At 35.6% G+C, this 23,513-nt stretch overlaps 1 protein-coding gene across 2 annotated transcripts in view; it reads right to left on the bottom strand.

Annotated features, from left to right (window-relative positions):
* Positions 1-6,924: 6,924 nt before the first annotated feature.
* The window catches only part of LOC150107562 (cell growth-regulating nucleolar protein), a 74,384-nt gene continuing 57,795 nt past the window's right edge, over positions 6,925-23,513 (bottom strand). Inside the window, exons 7-8 of one of the 2 annotated variants that reach the window (XM_090391386.1) lie at positions 16,787-16,899; positions 6,925-7,120 (exon numbers count right to left, since the gene is read on the bottom strand). In XM_090391386.1, the coding sequence (XP_090247512.1) occupies positions 6,983-7,120; positions 16,787-16,899 (251 nt within the window). In that variant the 3' untranslated portion in view covers positions 6,925-6,982. Of the gene's footprint in view, positions 7,121-16,786; positions 16,900-23,513 lie in introns of those variants that run through there. The other variant, XM_090391387.1, reaches the window with a different exon arrangement.

Genomic DNA, 23,513 nt, shown 5'->3' with positions numbered 1-23,513 from the left:
AATTAACTTTTTATAATAGAGTAACAATTGAGTTGGATAAAGGAAATGGCTACATGATGATTTTGCAAAGGCATTTGACAGAATACCACATAGAACACTGTTATGCAAATTATTAGAAGAAATGGATATATCAAAAAGTGTGTGTATATATATATATATATATGATTATCAGCTATGTAGATTTGTTCACATTATTTACTGACTGAATTACGAAATTAGAAAACACAAATTACTTTAACATACAACATGTTTCGTCAGAATGCCGACTTCTTCAGGTGTGAGAACATTAAAAGCAAACATAAAAAACACCATAAAGAAACATTGTACCACTACAATAACAGACTATGAACTGGAATTAAGTTTGAACTGAAGCTACAGTCCGGGATAAAGTTCTATTGTTAGGCATATGTGAGCGTGTGACTTCATGAGTGTACCAGTATCTGATAGCAGAGCTCTGCAAATCTGCCAAACTATAAGGTTACTGTTTTATGTGAGAAGAGTTGAGGATAATTTCTTTGGATTCAACTATGTGGCATTCTACTTCATCGTGGCATATATTAATGTTTGATGTTGTATTCCAGTCTATTTCGTGTTGGTGGCCCTCATTATTTGTGTTCACTGAGAACTGGACATGGCTTGAGAGGGCGCTTGCTCTGGATCTATTATAAGCGATGTCTCTCTGATGTTCTTCGAGATGCAGGAAGATGGGCTTCTCAGTTTGGCCATAATACGGCTTCCCACAGTCATATATGATTTTATATACACCTGCAAACTGAAGATGGTTGTGAGCCTGTTTTGGTTGGCTTAGAATTGATCTGAATTTAGGAAGAGTGGAAAAGCACGTTTTTATATTAAATTTTTTCAAAATTCTTCTTAGTTTCTGGGAGAGCAAGCCGATGTATGGTAAAGAGATATAACCCTTGGGCTTGTCCTGCGTCTGTTGTTTTGAGGATGGCGGTATAGTTGTTTATTGACAATTTTTGAAGAATAGCCCTTATTTGCAAAGTTTCTTTTGAGATGTAGTTCATTTTTAGCTCCTCATCTGACAATACAGACCTGGCACGATGATAGCTAACTTCTGTGCTGGATAGTGGTGTGAGGATGCATGCAGGTATCTATCTGTGTGCGCTGATTTTCTGAAGATCGAAATTTTTAAGGAGTCAGAGATCTTAGTAAGTTTGATGTCTAAAAACAGCAGAGGTCGATTTTCTTTAATTTCGATGTTAAACTTGATGTCTGGGTGGAAGTTGTTTAAGTGATTTAAAAAATGTGAAGATTATCTATACCGTATTTCCAAATAAGGAATATATCATCCACGTAGCAGAGCCAGATTTTAGGTTTAAGTGTAGCAGTAGAGATGGACTTTTCTTTGAAATCCTCGAAAAAAAATTATGTTTGCTCTGCTGTCACATTGTATTAATTCAGGCTACTTTAAGTTTGAAGAAAAAAGTTATAAGCAAAATAAGGGATTAGCAATGGGCAGCCCTGTCTCCAATACTAGCCAACATTTTTTTGAGGATTTCAAAGAGAAGGTCATCTCTACTGCTACACTTAAACCTAAAATCTGGCTCTGTTACGTTGACATATTCCTTATTTGAGAATACATTATAGATAATCTTCACATTTTTTTAAATCACTTAAACAACTTCCACCCCGACATCAAGTTTACCATCAAAATTGAAGAAAACGGATCTCTGCTGTTTTTAGACATCGAACTCACTAAGATGTCTGACTCCTTAAAAATCTCAATCTTCAGAAAATCAACGCACACGGATAGATACCTGCATGCGTCCTCACACCACTATCCAGCACAGAAGTTAAGTATCATCTCCACTCTGGCTCATTGTGCCAGGTCTGTATTGTCAGATGGGGAGGAGCTAAAAAATGATCTACAACATCTCAAAAGAACCTTTGCAAATAATGGCTACTCTTCAAAAACTATCAATAAACAACTATACCACCGTCCTCAAAACAACAGACACACAGGACAACTCCAAGGGTTTTATCTCTTTACTGTACATCAGCTTGCTCTCCCAGAAACTAAGAAGAATTTTGAAAAAACTTAATATAAAAATGTGCTTTTCCACTCTTCCTAAACTCAGATCAATTCTAAGCCAACCAAAACAGGCTCACAACCATCTTCAGTTTCCAGGTGTATATAAAATTATGTGACGGAGAGAAGCCATATTATGACCAAACTGAGAAGTCCATCCTCGTGTGTCTCGAAGAACATCAGAGCGACATCTATTTAGTAGAACCAGAGCAAGCCCCCCTCTCAAGCCATGTCCTGTTCTCAGTGAACACAAATAATGAGGGCCACCAACACGAAATAGACTGGAATACAACATCAAACATTCATATATGCCACGATGAAGTAGAACGCCGGATAGTTGAATCCAAAGAAATTATCCTCGACTTTTCTCACATAAAACAGTAACCTTATAGTTTGGCAGATTCGCAGAGCTCTGCTATCAGATACTGGTACACTCATGAAGTCACACGCTCACATATGCCTAACAATAGAACTTTATCCCGGACTGTAGCTTCAGTTCAAACTTAATTCCAGTTCATAGTCTGTTATTGTAGTGGTACAATGTTTCTTTATGGTGTTTTTTTGTTTGCTTTTAATGTTCTCACGCATTGACACACATCATGCATTCCAACGAAACATGATGTGTGTTAAAGTTGGTCGATTGATAGAGCCTCTGCTACTAATGGCTTAGTGAAGTAAGTTTGAGCGCGGTTAGTAGTTGGAAGGGGACCAATCGTTCGATGCTGTTGGCACACTCTCGCTCGATGAGTCTTTGGACTCCCTGGAGGTGTCAAATAATAATAATAAAAAAGTAATTTGTTTTTTCTAATTCTTGGAATTCAGTCAGCAAGTACCACCATCAGACAGGGCCTATGCATTTCCACAATGAATCACTGATTCCTCTGAGTTTGCTAGAGCAAGAGCTGCTGTATGTAGGTATTTGTATGTCTTCTCGTTTAATATCTTTCTTGTCATAGTGCATGTTAAATTTTTTATTCATTAATGTATTGGATTCTTCTGAAAAGAGATTCTAATATTAATTGTAAATGTATGCCATGCATATTGTCAAATGTTTAAGATTAACAGTGAATCTAATTCAGCAGTCTTGGGAGACACACTGTCATCTGTAGGTTCAGATCCTTAAGAAAGCTTAAGGACCTGAAGCTTAAACAAAACTTGCTGAAAATAATGTTTTAAAATAAACAATTTTATTGCAATCCTTTCATTGGTTTAAAAATCTCATGTTTTCATCTTATAAAAACTTTTTATTGCTCTTTCATAAATTCCTTATTATACTATTTCTAACAATAGTATAGTTGGCAAGTTTTCCTTAAAAGTAGCATTGCTAGTGTTATATCCAGCAATGCTCTTTTCAAAGGCCATATGGAGCATTATCCAGTGTAAGCCAAATGCCATGAAATTCTGCAGGAATACATTGTGCATCACGTGGAAATGATATCCGAGGAAAAAAAAATTTCAAAATTCACTACTAACTCAGGAGGGTTTAAAAAGATGGATACAGGATTTTTCTAGTCATTCTGGTTGTTAATACAGTCTACAGTGATGGCACTAACCCTGTCCCAATGTACTCTGCTCATAAAGCTGTAACAGTATTGCAACAATTGCAATACTGTTGCTGCACTCCATGAATTTCACTGGCTGAACTCGATCATCACAAGCACGCATCGAAACTAGACTTTGCATGAGTAGAACAAGGTCATCTGGTCCACTGAATCTCGTTTCCTGTTGCACCATGTGGATAGCTGGATATGTGTGTTTAGGGGGGGGGGGGTGTTGGCACCAGGATGCACCACAAGACAAAAGCAAGCCAGTGTAATGCTTTGGGCAATGTTCTGCTGGGAAACCCTGGGTCCAGGAAACTGGCATTTACCACCCACCTGAACATCATTGCAGACCAGGTACATCTGTTAATGGCAATGCTATTCCCCTCTGCTTGTGCCTTCTTTCACAGGATAATGTGCCATGTCACGCTGCTGCCTGGGTTGTGTGAGAATGGTTCATGGAACATGATCAAGGTATTGTCCTGGCCTCCAAATTCCCCAGACATCGATCCAATCTAGTATGTGTGGTTTGTGATGGAACAGCACATCTGCTCTGCAGTGGCTCAACCATTTAACTTACAAGGATTTGCTGGTTTTGTGTTGTACCAGTGCCACAAGAAACCTGTAGAAATCATGTAGTGTCGATACTTCACTGGAAAAGAGCTGTTTCGGTGACACGTGGAGGACCAACATAATATTAGGTAGGTGGTCATAATGTTTTGCCTCTGGTGTATACACAACGCTTGGAAAGAAGTCAATGGATACCCTCCATGGGCAGTATGCATCATGCCATGTAACGAGTCATATCTTTGTAGCCAGTATAAATTGGAGGAACGTGATGTTCCCAAGTCACTGCAGCTGTGTCTGGAAATGAAATGGCTGCTTGAAGGGAACTGTTGGAGGAATTGTGATAGTTTGGCAAATTGGGTCATCCCAGGTCAACAATCAGTGATACCATACTGAGATGGAAATGCTAGTCACAGTGAATGACCCACCACCCTCACTGAATGTGACTAAGGTGCTTCAAAGGATAATAAGTAAAAACCACCATTTGTTGGCCGACACATAAATCTGCATAAAAGCTTTCAGAACAAAAGCTCACAACATGGGTTTTCATGGCAGGACTGCAATATACAAGTCCCACATTACCAAACCAACATGCAGCATTGTTTTAATGGTGCAAAGAGTGTGTCCAGTAGGATGTAAAACCTTGAAAAGCTGCATTATATAGCAACAAATCATGCTACACCCTTTACTGAGCAAATAGATGGATGCAGTGCATACCTGGCAAACGTCTTGTACCAGAGTGCATAACCCCAACTATAAACATTTCTCATAAGACAATGCACTGTGTCATAATGCTGCTGTAACTGCATAGTTTGTGGACAGCATCACCACAATTGACTGCCTCCCCCCCATAAAACCCTGATCTTAACCCTATCGAACATCTGTGGGATGAACTGGAGCATTAGGTGAAGTCAAGGGACATCTGACTCAACAGTCCAGGACCTCATTATATGCCTACAGGAAGAATGGTCCAAAATTTCCATTGATTGCTATTGTGCACTTGGTGAGAGCAATCTCTGTGGGATTGCTGCAGTCGTCATAATGAAAGGAGGTCCTCCATCTATTTATGGTGGGTGCAATGGCTGTTTGTTCCTCATGCTAAGGTGTATGTTGACTTCTTTCCAAGCAAGGTGTGACAATTTAATTTCTGGAACGGCCACATAGTATCTACTGTGTGGTGATTTGATTGGAGTCACCTGAGTAATCTTGTTCGTACATCTTTTAACTAATGTGTGCATAAATCTCAAGCTGATAGAGCCATTTGCTAGTTTGGTTATAGCAAAAATAAGAGATTTGCATGTAAACTTTGGCATAAAAATGTGTGATCGAAATTTAGAGCACCGTGTTAACATCAAATTTTGTGAAAATTCGCAAAATTGCTACTGAAACGTTGGAGCTGTTGAAAGTGTCTGAGTGACATAAGAGATTCAAAAGTGGGCGATAAGATGTAAACAATTACCCCAGAAGTGGGCAGCCAAAAACAAAAGTGAAAGAGTGAGAGATTTGGTGGATGATTAAGTGTGCAATTAATGGGTGATGAATTGCAAATGAATCAAGAAACAGGTTAATTTTAACTGAATTGGATATGCGAAAGATTTCTGCCAAGTTTGTGCCTTGGATCTTGAAAAACTGCTGCTTCTGTTTCTCCATCAAGTTGCGACTGATCTTTCTACAAATAAGCATGTTTCCGAAAGTAATCAAGGGTAATGAAACCTGGTGCTTCCAGTACAATCCCAAAACCAAATGCCAGAGCATGCAGTGGAAAACCCTGAATTCGCCATGTCTGAAAAAAGCATGCATGTCATGTTCGCAGTTCAAGACCATGCGTGTGTTTTTTTGATCACAAGGGGGATAGTCCACTATGAATTCATTTAACATGACAAATGGTCAACCAACAATGCTATTTATAGGTGCTGAAAAGATTACGAGATTTTGTTGGGAACAAAAGACCTGAATTATGGCCTGACAAGTGGATCATCCACCAGGACAATGCATCAAGCCATCATGAGAGAGTTTCTGGCCAAAAAAACGATTACCGAATAAGGTCATCCTGCTTACTTACCCGACTTAGCTCCCCGTGATTTTTGGCTGTTTCCAAAATTAACGACTGTGCTAAAAGGACGAAGATTTTCTGATATCGCTGATAAAGGAACTCAAGAGTACTCCAAAAAAAAAAAAGAGCTCCAGGCCTGTTTTCAAAAATGGGAACACTGTCTAAACCAGTGTATAAATGGACTACTTAGAAGGGGACAGTAGCCACTAATGCATAGTTCCAATGTAGGTGTTTTACAGGTACATTCCAGGAATTATCACACCTTGTATTTATCTATCTATCTATATAATACAGCATGAGACTATTTCATAAATTGAAGAATGAGTTTGGATTATAATATAATATATTAGCGTAGATAAGTGGATGGCTGACTGACATCAAAAAGTGGTGTCCCCCAAGGATCAGTCCTCAGTCTGTTATTCAATCTGTACATCAATGAAACTGGGTGGGAAAAGGATAAGAGGGCATCCTTGGAAGCTGAGAATGAATGCTGCTAAGAAGTAGGTGAGATATAGGTTTTTTTTCTAATAGAGTAGTGCGTGCAAAAAGTGTGAATGAATTCAAGAACATATATGATAGCTGGTGTATGTGGCCTCCCTTGATGAGTCCCTTCTTATACCATATTTACTCAACATTACTTGTTTAGGAGTAGACTTTAAAATCATAAAACCAAGCTAAATGTGAATAATGGCAACAAATTATGTCCACAACACTTTTTAAATATTTTATTCATTCAATATGAATGAAAATACAGATCATAATTATATCTTAATCTAGAAGCTGGACTTGATTGTCATGAATTTTAAACCTTGGATTTTTTGTGATCTTTTTCTGAACCTTGGCCAATACTTCATTTTCAGCTAATATTTTACTTTCATGACCACAGTAAAGATATACTGTAAGAACCTATAAAACAAAATATCAGTAAAAAGTTAGAGTTGGCTGTCGCTATGACTACAATATTAAAGAACCATTCTTTTTTCAGCCAAATATATATTGAAACTAAAGTGTTGAAAGTGACAGCTTATCGGATTACAACCTGATTCAGCAGCAGGGTTGTTTAGGTAAAGACATTGTACAGAAGCTTGTATTTTCACCAATGCTGAAATTCTTTCAGCATCAATCTGGTACTTAAGAGAAAAAAAAAGTTTCCTTAAATGTCAACACTAACAGCTTTCTTTATACAAACTTTGATTAAATGAAATGACTTAGGTACTTTAGTGCCTAATGAATTTCATAAGAATTATGTGCAATTACTATATTATCCTGTCAAGCTGTAATCTCTAAATTCTCCAAACATCAGAAGAAGACAATATCTCCATTCTCTTCTCTTCCTGAACATATATCTGCAGTGAGTTAAGTACATGGATAATTTCTTTATTAAACTCAAGTAGCCTACATGGCACTAGATCAGAGTAACTAAATAAGGAATAAAAGTGCAAGAAAGGGGGTGAGGTGAAGTAGGATAATTCCAGAATCAAAACCTGGGTTGCACAGTCATTTATTTTATTTAAATTTCTATTAAAAAAAATCTCATGACTGAGGATGGTCACAGACATTGTAACAATAAGGCCATGAAACAAGATACCATAAACTTTAATTATTGATCTAAACCAGACCCACAATTAATGCATATAAAACTACCAATGAGCATCTGTCTTAATTCTATGGTCAGAAACACTGAATGATGACTTTTCATTAATAATATTCAGTAAACTCCAAAAAGAGTAACTTATTTTTCAAGTTAAATCAAGTATATTTAAGATGGCAGATAAAAAATTATTGTAAGATAGTGTGGCTCAATTGGTATTTCCTTAAAATGGGTTTTATTTAACCTTTTAACTGCTGAGATACTAAATAACCAGTATGACGCTCCTTGCTGAGTTATTTTCACAATTATAAAATATTTTATAATATATTATTACACATTTTTGGACTGTTTTCTTGTATAAATCGAAGTCACTGAACAAAACTGTTATATAAGAATTTTAGTTAGGGATGTCCAAAATTTATCTTAAAGTTTATTCCATGTCAAATAATGTCACACACAACTTCCAGTGAGAAACATCTCCCCAAAAATACTTCAATAGTGTGTGGTAATTTTGAAAGCAGGGGTGTACATATAAGGCTATGCCACATTTGGCACACATATACCGGCTATCTTTTCTTTTTCTTTGCCCCAATGTGGTATTTGAACAAATGACAATGCCTAGTGGGATTTGCTTTCTTGGGTGTGGGTGACACAGGTATTAGGAAATGTCTTTTCCTCAGTCTGAGGGGTTCGCCACCTTGTGATGGTTGTCCAGATGTAGTGGTCAGTCTTGGCTTGTGGAACTTTTGAAAAATTTCTCTGATGAGAGTCAACTGAAAATTAGCATGTGTGATTTTTCACCAGTATGTACATTATACAAAACATGTGAATTGAGAACAGTAAGATCCAAGAGATGATAAAAGATTTTCTATACCACTTGAAGGCCTTTTGCATACATTCAAGAGAACTGACCATCATGTCTGTCCTGTCCACAGCCCCCATATTCCTATTATAATCCATGACATGTTCAGGTTTCATTATTGGTGTGTTTGTTTCATACTAAGGTCAACATGCAAACTTCTCGTTTGTCAATCCATTTTACCACCATCATATTATCTGTGTGTCTGGATTCTACCTGTCCTTTGTTCAGTTTCGGCAACCCTTTCCTGTTTTTCCTAACAGTACCACATTGGTACCATTTTTATGTAGCCAGTTGTACAGAAGAGGGCCAGAATACCAACTGTCTAACCACAATGTGTGCCCTTTCTGCAAATACTTTGCCACTAGCGTTTGCACCATGGCCCCAGAAATCCCAAATTCACGTTCTGGAATAATGTCTGTAGTTGTCCCAGTGTACATTACAAAATCCAAGACATATCTAGTCACACAACACAAAAACTTTGATCCTGAATCTATATCTTTTCGAAGAAATGTACTGTTTGAACTGGAGGCAGCCCTTGAACAGTACTAAGCTCTCGTCAATACATATATTTTGAAAAGGGGTAAATACTTCACTGTAGGTTTTTCTCAGATGATCAATAATTGGTTGTAGTTTGTGTAGTCTTTGTCCCAGAACCTGAGTTTCATTGTCATTGAAATGTAAAATACGTAAAAGTAAAAGGAAATCTGTCCCTAGACTGTGGAGTAGCTATGAGGGGATTCTTGGACCAATATTCTGCTATTGTTAGCTTTTTTTACCCTAGCCATAAGCATAATTCCTCTGGGGTAGTATTTTTCCATTTTTGCAAACGAGATTGGAGTGCATTTGAGTCAAAAATACATAATATTTATTAGTTGCGTCAGCAATATGTTACATTATATGAAGGGGGGAAAAATAGTTTGAAAAAATCAAAAACAGTTGAACCATCATCTATAATTGCTGAATTGTTGGAAGAGTCAGTAAGATTTATTTTTTGCGGATACACTGGTGCTGGCAGTTCGTTATCTGAACTTTCACTATCACTATTTTCTAAAAAATAAATATCATCATTGTCACTGAAATCCGATAAATCGGAAGGTAAAGTTTCTAATACTTCTACTAATTCCGCCTCAGTAAGAGAACGCTTGTCGAAGCCATTTTCACTAACCCTGGAATCACTGCATCACGTGATCGCCTGGCTCCTATTGTCAAGGACGGCTCTGATAACATTGTGCATGGTCTCACAATTTTTTTTTATGAAGATAGCACCACAAAGCAGACAGAAGCATGAAAATTAGTTCCTTCTAATCCTAAGAGATGGCACTATAAGCCCACTCAATTCAAATGCTTTCACAAACTAAATTGAGTATTACACACTGAAAGTTCAAATCGAGTTAACTCGACTGGAGCAGTTAAAGCGTTAATGTGCTGATAAATGTTAACAGAAAAATCAAGATCTTAATCATAATGTGTAACACTTCAATCTCAGAAAATTTCCACTTTGATAAGTGGAAATTTACTGTGAGCACTTCACTAAAATCAAAGAATTATGCATCTTATGAGAATAATATTCAGGTCTAAATTCCAGTAGATAACAGGAATGAAAGCACTTGCACTCACTTTCCAGTTTGTTATTGAATTAAATTCTTTAGCTCTCAAAACACTATATACCTAAACAAATAATAAAACACTACTTACAGGGAAGGTAAATTGCTAGAATTTTTTGAAATGTTTGAATCCTTTTTTTGATATTTCTAGAAAGAATTCTTCATTGAAGGTAAATTAGAAATTAAATCATAATTTCTTAAACTGTTACCGAAGTTAAAGCAAGAATAAACATGTTATGCTATGCTGACATGTGCAACCCATTCAGAAGGCAGCATCAGTTTTGTAATACTAAAAAACTTAAAATTTATATTCAGTTATTACAATAGCATTATCTTTCATTTAAATTCTTATACATATGCTGCTACAAAACCTCCATTCTATTCATGGTTTTTCTCTGGATAGTAGTACACTCCATTCCTCCTAGTTAGCTTTAGTGCTATTCAAATGCAGTCCCGTCTTCTCTAAGATTATAAAAGATAGGACATACAACAAAAATCTATCAGTGATTACTAGAGAAATCACAAGCAGGAAAAAAAAAAAGAAAAGAAAAGAAAGAAATTTAGAATTCTACCATTAGCAATAGCCATAATTTAGCACTCAAAGTAAAACATGAGGGAAAATATAAACACGAAACAGGAGAAGGAAATGGTTATAAAGAGGAAAATGTAACGGAAAAAAGTATTGAAGCAAAAAAAAAGTCAAAACAGATAATACACAATGAACTATTAAAATATGGAAACAATTAAGCAAAATAATACGGCATTTAAAGTAAGAAAAATGGCTAATTTTTGGAACAGAATTATTTTTTATTTTAAAAGGCACCTCCACTGCTCCCTTATAATCCCTTCTCCAATATAAACAATCATCCTAAGCATTTCTTTCCACCCTTGAGCTTGCATCAATTTTTCAACTCCTAACTCAGGTCATTCTCTTCCTCATGGTCTCCTAGAACACCACTAAAAACACACTGATCCCTATAAAGAGATACTTCAAGCAGTCCACATTTTCTTGTAAATTCAACCTCTCCATAGTGATCTCTTCAAGCTTTTTGAAGATATATGTAGACCATCTCCAACGCTCATACTCCAACCTTCTGCCTTGCATTCCCATATATGTCAGAATAACCTTGTTTCCTGTTGAATGTCCTCCAAAAGAACACCATTCGAGCATTTAATATCAAAGCTAGGTAAAATTGTCATGTGAAGCAGATTTTAGTTTTGATATATGGATCTTTGTATCTGCTTTCATAAATAAATCACTGTTGTATATTAAAAATTCATCCAGTTTCAAAAGAACAAAATCTAGACTGATAAGTCTTGATAGATGTTCTTCCAACCTTATTACAAATTCAGGATAGGTTTACTTGTACTGCTATGAATTTGTCCATTTCACGAAAGAATCTGAGCGCTATAATTCATATATTTCATCTTGTTCATATAAACTGATATTTTTTAAAATTTGTCCATCTTCTATTAAGATATGCATTTTTTTTTTTTTTTCAAACAGTCACCCAGCATATATTTTGTAAGAATGCAGGACTATATTCAAACCACTGTCCTCACTTTGTTTTTCTCTACAACAGAGGTTATTAACTTATCAGCCACTTCATCAACTGAAAGCTACTCACCAAATAATCACTGACTGCTATGCTCAATTTATAGCAAATCTTGCACACTTTATCTACCTTAGGATAAATATCCTGAAAATGTTACCTTAACATTACCAATGAATTTGATTTATCTGGCTTAGAAGTACAAGGTACCACTCATAATGTGCTCTGAAATGGGTAGTTTCTTCTCTGGCTGTTCACTACTTGTTATGGCAGGCAGTTTCCAATCTCCATATTTTCCTAAGAATACAGAGCTAGTCCAGGACCTCCCCCCCCCCCCCCCCAACTAGCCTATCTCAAAATCTATGCATAGTTTTTCTCTGGATAATAGTGCATTCCATTCCTCCTCCTTTGACAACACTTTCCTTGGACCTTTGTGCTGCTTGCCTTGTGATTAGAACCCAGTTAACTTCAGTGCTATTGAAATGCAGTCCTGTCTTCTCTCCAACAAGAAAGGGCCACTTTATGTCCTACCTTTTACCTGTGATGATAGAACTATTTAACAACAGATTCTCATTCCAAGCTGACATTCATCTTTAGCCTTTCCTGACATAATATCATGATCCATGGCCTCTTTCTCTTGGAGCACATCCCATAGGTGGTGGATAGGAGATCCCACCAGATATTGTGAGATGGTCTGAATATGTTGAATAAGGACTCGTGGACCAACATGTTATTTCTATTTTCATTTTGCCTTTTTCATTCCAGGGTCATTTTCCATAGATTCATTTTGAATACCTTTCTCTGTTGGCTGAAAAGTAATTTAGTGTTCTCTATATCAGGTTACGAGCATGGCGATGGATAGTCCAGTGCTAGGGCTGCTACCTGAAGGTTTCTGAACTTGCTTTCTTCCAAATTTAAACCCATAGGAGGAATAGGATGTATTAAAGAGAAAAGAGGCGATTTTATAGGGGACATAAATATAGACCAAAAATGGGAAATCCTATAGCCCTTGAGTACTCTAGTAGCATAATGGTCATAAAATAAGAGTTGGTTGGTAAGGAAAGGTTAAAGTGAGCGAATCTTCCTCAAAGTAGTAGAAGAGAATAGATCCAGCTAGGGGACCAGGGATGTGCCACTTCCTTTACAATCAAGATGGTTGGCTATGTTGGTCCACGAGTCCTTATTCAACATATTCAGACCATCCCACAATATCTGGTGGGATCCTATCCACCACCTATGGGACGTGCTCCAAGAGAAAGAGGCCATGGATCATGATATGTCAGGAAAGGCTAGAGGTCAATGTCAGCTTGGAATGAGAATCTGTTGTTAGGTAGTTCTATCATCAGAGGTAAACGGTAGGACATAAAATGGGCCTTTCTTGGTGGAGAGAAGACAGGACTGCATTTCAATAGCACTGAAGTTAACTGGGTTCTAATCACCAGGCAAGCAGCAGAAAGATCCATGTGCAAGGAAAGTGTTGTAACTAAAGGAAAGTAACTAAAATATTAATAGATTAAAAAATAAAGAAATATAAACATAAATGATGGAACATGTTGAAAGAATGAAACTAGAAAGATTACCAAAACAAGAATTAAATTACAAACCATTAGGAAAAAGAAAACCAGGACATCCTCTAATGAGATTCAATTTTCAAATTCAATGATGACCTCTGAGGCTGGAACAGGCCACTGCACACCTGTCCATGAAAAATATTGATGATGGTTGCCTCTTTAGCCTAAAAAAAAAAAAAAAAAAAAGACATGCATCCTTTTTCCATTCACCTGTTCAAATGTGTCTTAGAATATTGTTCTCATATGTGGGGTAGTAACCAACATCCTCTAAAAATATGCGATGCTATCTATAGAAGAAAGTAATTAGTTCTCTCACTTGTTTTGATTGCTATCTCAAAGATAATGTCTCTGCCTTATGCCTTTTCTATAGGTACTTGCATCATTTCCTAATCTTAAGCCTTTGAAAGAGAATTTGGCGAGTTTGTAGTTGGAATGCCAGCGAATATTGGCAACTTTACACCGAGAATTAATGACACTGGCACCCTCACTTAATTAGGATTATGGCTCACAGGTTCAATCACAATGTATTGAGTATACTGATGATATTATGTAATGATATCATCTGCATCTAAATAAATGAACATGACTGCAAAGATTTTTTTTTTTTTAAGGACTCCCATCATAAAGGCTGTTAACTTAGTGAATTTTATTGTGGATGGGCTAATGATTTTATTATTTTCTATTTTTTTTAATTTAAAAAAAAAATGATATTTTTTACAGTGGACAATATGGACCAAAAAAAAAAAAAAAATCTTATAAGTTCACCCCTAATAAAAATTGGTTCAGCTAGTTTAAGAATATCACCTAGAATGATACTTTCCTGTATGGTACTACTGTAGATCATGCATTATGAGTGATGGCCATGGCAAGCAAGGGGATTCGTGGAAAAAAGTTTTCTATGAGTTTCGTTGTCTCAACACAGAGGATTAAGTGATATCTGATCTCCACAGTTACCAGGGAGGTGGAGTGGTTGTTCAGAATAAATGGATGTCATACCAGGTGATTTTCTGTTCAGATAACAGGCAAAACTCCAAATAAGAGAGACCAGACAAATTTGAAAATTGATTGCTCTAATGTTTTTGTGACATGGTTAGCTGAGCATACAGTATCTTAAGTCTATTATATACTATTATATTATCTATAGACTATTAAGTTAAATCTTACTGTGGCATGGATATTTGGGAATGCTTTCTGGTGGTAGATGATTACTTTCATTCTGTGGATCAACAGGTATGATACTTACCTAAAGCCTGAAGTTACTTGGAAAATGTATGACATGTTGCCTCTCCAGAGCAGAATTTCTGGATTATCTAACCCCAGGTTTATCATTTTAAACACAATGTTCTCTTTAAAAGCAGAAGATTAACAGTGAAACATCTAAGTTTCAATTCAAATATCTGACAGCATCATCATCAGGATAATGACTAGAAATGATATGCATCTACCAAACACCTGCTATATTCTGGTCAACTAAAACAGTGAAGAAATTATTCTGACCTATTAAAGTATATAGTAAAGTACATTATACAGGGTGGCCCATAAGTCACAAAGAGGTTTAAAATGTGAATAACTTTTCTCATTAATTTTTTCAGGTATTCTAAGGAATGTTTTGAAAATTAATAATGGAAAAGTTCACAACCCAACAACAAACCAAAATCATGCAATTCTTTTTTGAAAATCAGCATTCGATTATTCTAATGCAAAGAGCATATCACCACCATTTTAATGTCAGAAATGCTACCTCAGAAACAATGATTCTTCACTTGATTGAATGTTTCAAGCAAGAGGGTTCTATAAGTGACTTGTCATGATCTTGGAGTTCAGCCAGGACACCAAAAGAACCATGGAAAAGTCAACCTGAAGACGTTCTGGCCAGCTGGGTATGTTTCAACACATTTTAAATGATTTATGCCTCTTCGCATAAAAAATCCAACTGGTACAAGAATTAAAACCAATAGATTATCAGTAACATGTAAATTTTGAAGTCTGCTTTCAACGATTGGCTAGAGAAGAAATAACTTTATCCATCATCTGATTATGTCTAATTAGGCTCACTTTCAATTCAGTGGTTTCAAAAAAGAGCAGAACTGCCAGTTTTGTGGTATGGAGAATCCATGGGTTCATTAGCGTGAAGTGCACTCCCTCAAGTGAATGGTCTGGCGAGGTTAACGTCACAATGAACCATTAGGCCTTACTTTTTCAAAATGATAATAGCAATGTAATGATGGTCACCATGGAGCAATATCAGGTCATGATTGAAAATTTTGTACACCTTGCAGCAGAGGAGAGATCCAAGATGTGATTTCAGCAGGATGGAATGACAATGGAATGCCTAAGGAACATTTTTGGCAAGCAAATAATTTTGCAAAGATCTGCAATTAATTGGCCATCATACTCTCGAGATCTGACAGCTCCAGACTTCTTCCTATGGGGGTTACATGAAGGAAAAGGTGTATTGAACAAGACCCAGACAATCCAACAGCTGAAGGAGAATATTCATGCAGAAATTAGGGCACTGCAGCCAGAAACGTTAACAGCTGTCATGGAACATGCTGTAGAAAGAGCCCATCTTTGCCATCATCATCTTAATGCTAATTACAGTTATAGATTATACTGGTCTCTTCCAATCTCATTATCCATCTAATATTCTCTTTTGAGGTCTACCTGGCCCCTTCTCTTTCTAATTGGTTAGGATATCACATACTGAACACCCCCACCCCCTTGGGAGTATATATCAGGAAATTGATGATGTGGATATCAAAGTGGTGGCCATTTGGTCTGTCCATGTTCTATTCAATTTTGTTTGTAATTGTTTAGTTTTTCTTCTATTGATTTTATATTTAGTTCTTTTAAAATATCTTCATTCCTTTTTTTTTTTTTGTCTAATGATGTGATTTTGCAGTTCTCATGAATCTCATTTCATTTTCTTGTTTTCATTCTTTGTTTATTGCCCAAATTTCATTAATAATTGCCATATAATAATGTAAATACAGCTCAAATATTGTATATTTTCATGTATGTTTCTTTTTGTACGATATTTGGATTGAGCCTTCTATTTATCAGGCCTATCTTTGTGAAACTGGAAATGGAAAAGCTAATAAAAAAATCTCCAGGTTCTGTATTTCATTATAACAAATAAAAAAGTTATTAAATATTTAAATCCCTTTGTGTCTTATTGTCTCTGTATATGCAAACTTTTTAAAACTGTGATATTTAAATATATTTAGATTTCTCACAGTACTAGTATATGCTGTGATGCTACATTATTACAACATGAAAAAAAAAAAAAAACTGCTATAAAAATTCATATAAACTACACACTTCAATAAATATGCAATTGAACTGATTCCTTTTCTAACAATAGTTTAAAAAACTAAGATGCAAAATTTACCTTTTTGTTTAACCTTTTAACTGACAATTGTTTATTTTGTTCTTGTCTTAAAATACTCTTGATTACTCGCTGCCATTTGAACCTTTTCCTTCCATTTTTGGTTTCTAAAAAGACTACCGAAAAGAAGATAAACCTTAATGAATATATATATATATATATATCTTTCAACTTACATATCTTGGAAATAATTTTTGCATAGAAAATGTACTATGAATGGATTAAATTCTAGATCAACCATTAGATATTTTTTTGCCTATACTTTTTTTTAACCTTTTTATACTTCAATACTATTTTGAATATATTTTCAATACATTTACTGTTTAAGCATTTAAAATTAATGTATGATAAGTCTCTAAAGGACCAGAGCTAGATAAATGGGAGGAGACTAAGGAATGTGGAAAACAGACTGAGGCTTTTCACCTAATGTCTAGTCTTCACCTTCTCATGGTATGTCTCTTGGGTATTCAATAAATGAATGGGCTGGCAATTTGAGACTTAGCCAACCAAATTGTATTCTGTATTAGCTTAAAGCAAAAACATGATGGAATGTCATATTTATTGGACCATCATCCAGTTAAAATTCATGCTGTGTTCATCAGAAAATAGGTGAATAATGAAAGCGGACTAGTGAAAGAAAATGAAACTCAACACACACACACACACACACACACACACACACACACACACACACACACACACACACACACACACACACACACAAGTACCATCAATATAATCAGTGTCAATGGAAAAGAAGCAGAACTCATAAAAAACTAAAGTATCAATTCAATTTAATTGATGTTACCAAGATGAAGACCAAAACAGGTGAAGGTGAAGTACTGTTAAATAATAACTATCAGGTAGTATATTAGATGGAAATGAACACTAGACAGGTCAAAACGTTTGAGAAAATTTAGAGAAAACAGCAAAGCTAATAGTAATGGTAAGTACCTTCTAGATTGCTGTTCAGGACATGGATTAGTCATCACTAATAAGTTATTATTATATCACATCTTCAGGGAGTCCAAAGACTCATCGAGGGCAGGCATCAACTCTACAACTCGTCGTCTCACTACTTCACCAACCTTCATCATCTAACACCAACGCCATTTACCGCCGACTACCACCACTAATGCTTTCACAGACAATCACGAACACGCAGCCTTTTGGCTGGAGAGCGGATGCGCTAACCACTCGGCCACCCAGGCCGGCATAAGATGCACACAAATTCACAGAGAAGGAAGACAAGAAATAAGAAAAGTCTTGACTATATTATTGTTGATATTGATGCTTTCATGTTGATTCAGGAGAGTGTACAGGTAATTTGAAATAGGAGATGATCACTGTGTAGCTCAGAGGAGGATAAAAATGAATACCATACTGAAAAAAAATATATAGAAAGTTTTCTAAAGAATCATATTCAAGCAGATCTCAGAACTGACTTGCAGACTCAAACATACAAATATTATTCAAGAAAAATAAGTCTGAAAGCAAGAATCAAACCCTGGATGCTCAGTGCTAAAATGAAGAAAGCATTCATTGATTCAATTAGGGAGGCATGTGGTGAATTGTTTACACGAACAGAAAACTCCAAACTTCATGGTGGAAAGAAAGTAACTTGAACAGAGAAAGAGAAAATATAATAATAAAGGGTTATCAGAAATGACTGAATTCTAGTGTTACAGTGAAATGATGCTACTGCAAAAAGAAAATAAATAAAAGACAGAACTATAAAAAGCAGGTATCAAAGCTACAACTAAAAACTTATAAAATAAATGAATAACAGATGAAAATACAAACATAATAAATATAAAAAATAAAAATACAAACAACCTTCAAAAAATGGGTAACTCTTTTTCAAAATCTTGAAGACTGATGGTAATAAAGAAATAAAAAATATAAAACAAAGAAAGACCTAATAGAAAATATTATAATGTCAAAACTAAAAACTACAATGAATAAAATTAAAAACAGCAAAATACTAGGAGAAAGATAAATATTATAAATTAAAAAATAAAAAAAAATTAAAGGTTCTTGAAATTGTATTGTTTAAGGTTTTTAAATGCTTACAAAAAATGCTCATCAGGGTAAAAAAGCTGTAGTGGCAACACTTAAAGGAATTAGTATATTAATGCAGGTTACAAGATGTATAAAGGAATATTAAACAAAATTACAGAGAACAAGATACTAGAAGAATAAAATGGATCCTGAAAAGATCTAGAGACTCAATTTTTACTCTAGAAAAACAGTTTCTTTTTGAAGTTCTCAAAAAGAGAACTTCAAAAAGAAACATATGGCCTTTACTGATCATGAAAAAGGCCTTTGATGAAATTGACAGACAAAAATTTTAAGTTTAAAATGTTAGCTGGTTTAACCAACCAAACCACTCTTGTATGAATTCAAGAAATATTGCAAGATATAAAATAACAATCAAGTTAGAAAAAAAATATCAGAATGGAAAGAATTATTAAGAGGAGTGTGGTAGGATTGTACTTTATGAGATAGACCCCTTAAGTTGCTGTAAAGTGAACACTAAATTCCTATAGGCCATGACATGAATTGAGGTTATGTTCTTGGAAATACAAAGAAACACATCTATTTAATCATGCAACTGCAAAAATGGTACAGGGTTTACTGTTTATAATTTTTTTAAATAAAACTGCATCTAGTTTTTTTCTGAACTAAGCTGTCTTTTTTGTTCTTGACGTATTCCTAACCATGGCTAAGATCTTCGAGCTCCATTTTTCAAAGTTTATCTTGTTCAAAACTGGATCATCAGTTTTAAAATTTTCAGACTAGTCAGTTTTGTTTAAACACCTGTGTAAGTCTTTGTAATGTAGAAGTAGTGGTAGAATTAGGTTTTTCAGTATCTTCTTTGGAAGTTCCTTGCTTTGCCAATTTTGATAAGGTCCTCAATGCAGGCTCCTTTTCCTCTAAGTTCAGTAACTCATTTACATTTTTTAAATATCTACAGCCAGTCAATTTGCTATCTCAACCATAGCTGTTGTTGCTTTTCCAAAGGTGATTCAAAACCTTCAAAGTCTTCAAATAACTGTGAGCAGAGTTTCTTTCTAACTTCCTTCAGATTAGATTTGGTGAGTTCATTCTGAGCATCTCTAAAGGTTTTGTTGCATCTAATCAACTCTTGGATCACTGGGATCTTCTTTAACTGCCTTTATACAGGCAGTGTGATGAATTTTTAAAAAGCAGATATGTATAAAATGTTTTGTGATGTAAAACCATGCTGATTCAGTTATTAGAAATCATTCACGCTAGATAAAATATTGCATCATTGTAATATTGTCTCAATCAATTGGCAAACTGCCAATCGGCTACATATTTCCATCACCTCATTTCTGTGGCCCAGAATCATTTCATAGTTACAATAGAAAATTTATATCAGTCATAAAGTGTTCAGTTGTAGAGGGATGGTTTACTGTATATATATATATAAAATGATGTAGAATCAAAAGAATTTATTTTGTATAGAAATAAAGAGGATAAAGTCATTAAATGAAATCTCAGAACAGTATAATATGAAAACATCCCAGGAAAAAATAAATAATAGCCAAGAGGGAAAACCTTGTAAGTAAAAAACAGTGATGGATGATGAAATACCAGATACCTGGGAAGTGTTTCATCATATGAAGATTAAAAACATATTCAAGTGTCCATTGCATAAACACTCCCAGTGTAGGCAGCACCTGATTATCCAGAATATCAAGGTACTGAGCTGCCTTCATAGAACCACAGAAAACGACTAGAGGTCTCACTTCAAAACAGCTGAATGCACCCCACACCATTACTTCACCACAACCACCAAACTTTACTGTGGTAACAAGCATTCACCAGGTTGCCTCCACACCCTGCCATCAGACTGGAAATAGGTGAGCCTTCATTCATCACTCCAGAGTACCATTTTTCCATTGGTCAACTGTCCAGTTCACATGCTCTTCGCACCAGGCCAGATGAGCTGCCTTGTTCGTTGTGTCATGTTTGGCTTTTGTAGCACTGCTCTTCCGTGGAAACCCAGTAAATGGAGTTCTTGTTGTACAGTATTAGTGGTGTTACTGGTGCTCTGGAACACATCACAGATGGTCTGTGCTGATTGTAGTCAGTTTTAGCATGCTACTCGTTTTAACATACTTCTGTCCCTCTCAGTCATTTCTGGAAGCCACCCTTGGTGTTTTCCTGCACTGGTGATACCAGAACGTCTCCATTTGTTGATCACATCACCAACTGTTGATTTTGGATGCTCCAGTCAAGTGGTAATGACATGTCTGGATTTGCCACCAATGTGACAGCCTACAATGATACCTCTCTTGAAGTCACTGAGTTCACATTGTGTTGCCATACCACCTGTATTCAACTGCTACAATGAAGTACTGCTTCCTACTATCTGTACACCAGTTTTTATGTTATTAACCTTGGAATGTTCCATAACTTCAAATAACAGGGATGTCTGGACAATTACTGGTAGATAGTGTACAAATAATTTTTTATGACTCCCAACCACAAAAAGTTGTAAACCTATAGTACATTAGTATCATTGGGCTAAGGATTTTTTTTTTCTGTTTTTATTAATTTTTTTATTTATTATTTTTTTAACCTAGTATAGAACCCTGCTCTAGAAACCAAACATGGGACTTTTTTCAAGTTACTTCAGGCTTGAATTTTCATCTGAAATCTTCAGAAATAGCGTTAGCCCTTAAGTTTTGGACACCAGTGTATTTCATACTGAAAATAACAGTTCATTATCAGAGTGTGGAAACAACAAGCAAATCAAAGAACAGGAATTCAAGTTACATACAATTTGCTTTTAATTGGTTTACCAATTAAAAACAGTTGTCATGTGCTAGAAATCATTAAAAATAAATAATATTAAAACTATTTTTGGTATTTACATAAAATGAGAATCTCAAACTTTTGGGTGAGAGAGAGAGACCATCATTCTGATTCAGATTAGGCCAATGTAAAAGGGCTTCACAACTTTCTTTGAAAAGGCATTCATATTTAAAACTGCTTCTATGGAGAAGACGAGCTTCAGCCCACAGGATAATGTGTTTAGTATCAATACTATGCTGTGTCAGACCAGAGTTTTGGGATTTCACATATTCAGTATAATATTGATGAACATGAAGGATTCTTCAATATACTGCAGAGTTCCAATCTATATTTCTGAGCTTACTGGTAGAATTTTGAAGTTTCACCTTAATCCCAATTATTTTCCTATAAACAAATGTTTTCTTCTCTTACCATATATTATATATATATATATATATATATATAAAAAAAAAAACAGATTGTTGCCTCTATCTTTAGCTGGTGTTTACCAGATCCCCCGAGAATGTAATTTGTGCATACTTTGGGCAGATAGGCCGTTCTGTAGAAAAAAATAATGAGCATCAGTACTACATTGAATATGTGAAAGTCCAAGAAGTCTGGTCTAGCATAGCGTAATATTATCATTAAGCAAAGTATCCTGTGGGATAAAGCTTGACTTCTACATAGAAGCAGTTTTAAATATGCTAACCACTTGGTCAACCCAGGCCAGCAAATCTGACCGGATGATTATCTTTCTTCCCCAAAACTTTGAGAGATTCTCGTCTTATGTAAATATCAAAAATAGTTTTACTATTATTTTCTAGCATGTTGCAACCATTTTTAATTGGTAAATGGATTGGTATATGCACCTTGTATTCTTGTTCTTTACACCATCTGATGATATGCTGTTATTTTCAGCATGAAATGTTTGTTCGTTACTGTGGTTATTATGTAATTTTTTGTTGCTTTATAGTTATGCCACAGGTGCCTTTATAGATCACGTTATGTGCGTGTCACAGCGGATGGCTCTTTCTATTCAAGTTTTGCCACTAGTGCCTTAGGACTCTGTTCAATCACCCACTCTCTGTACAAACATGATCTACTCTCCATCACCACTAAGCCTATTCACTGCTTTGGTGATGATAGTGTTCTCCATTCATCCTGCTCATTTGACAGGCCATGCAATGTTCTGACATCCCAGGCATCACGATGATCTTCAGCTAGTACCTTAAACATTGATCTCCATGGCATGGAGATAAATGGGGTAAGGACAATCTGATCACCTTCACTGCCACTAAAATGCTGCCTTGCCTTTTCTCTCACAATAGGGATCTTAATTCACTTACCCTTAGTTACACAAAAACATCACACAGGAACATGATCTTTCTAATTGGACTAATGTTTACTTCCAATCTCTCCTTATAAAAACATTGCATCAGTCACTTCTCTAGTATCTAAAAAACTAGGCACTCTCTTTCACTCAAGATGCTATTTTTCATTCACTAAGCTAAATACAAATCCCAAATCCAACCCACCCTTAGAATACTGCTCACATGTTTGGGATAGTAATTGCACAAAAGATAAGACCTAATATTTCCCAAACTCTCAATGCTATCCAGAGGAGAGCAATTCAGCTCATAGGTGATCCCTCACTTACATATTCACTTCAACTTCTATCTGTTGTAGATGTAATACTTCAGCATTGAAAGTCTGTTCTACAGGTATACTGTTCCACTGTACTAGCAACCGCCATTCCTCCATTTTCTGTTTTGCTTAAAACAAGGAGTAGCATCTGCTCAGTATCTGCTCAGTATCCCTTTTCAGTACAACTGCAAAACATGCCAAACCTGCTTTTCTTTCTCTCTGGTTCTATCTACCCATGTCTTCTCAAACAGCTTTTCTC

Source organism: Typopeltis vanoorti, chromosome 4, assembly GCF_054136105.1.
Source record: "Typopeltis vanoorti isolate ZY-2024b chromosome 4, IOZ_Tvanoo_1.0, whole genome shotgun sequence".
NCBI classification, from domain to species: domain Eukaryota; kingdom Metazoa; phylum Arthropoda; class Arachnida; order Uropygi; family Thelyphonidae; genus Typopeltis; species Typopeltis vanoorti.
This window is presented reverse-complemented; position numbering and strand designations above follow the sequence as displayed.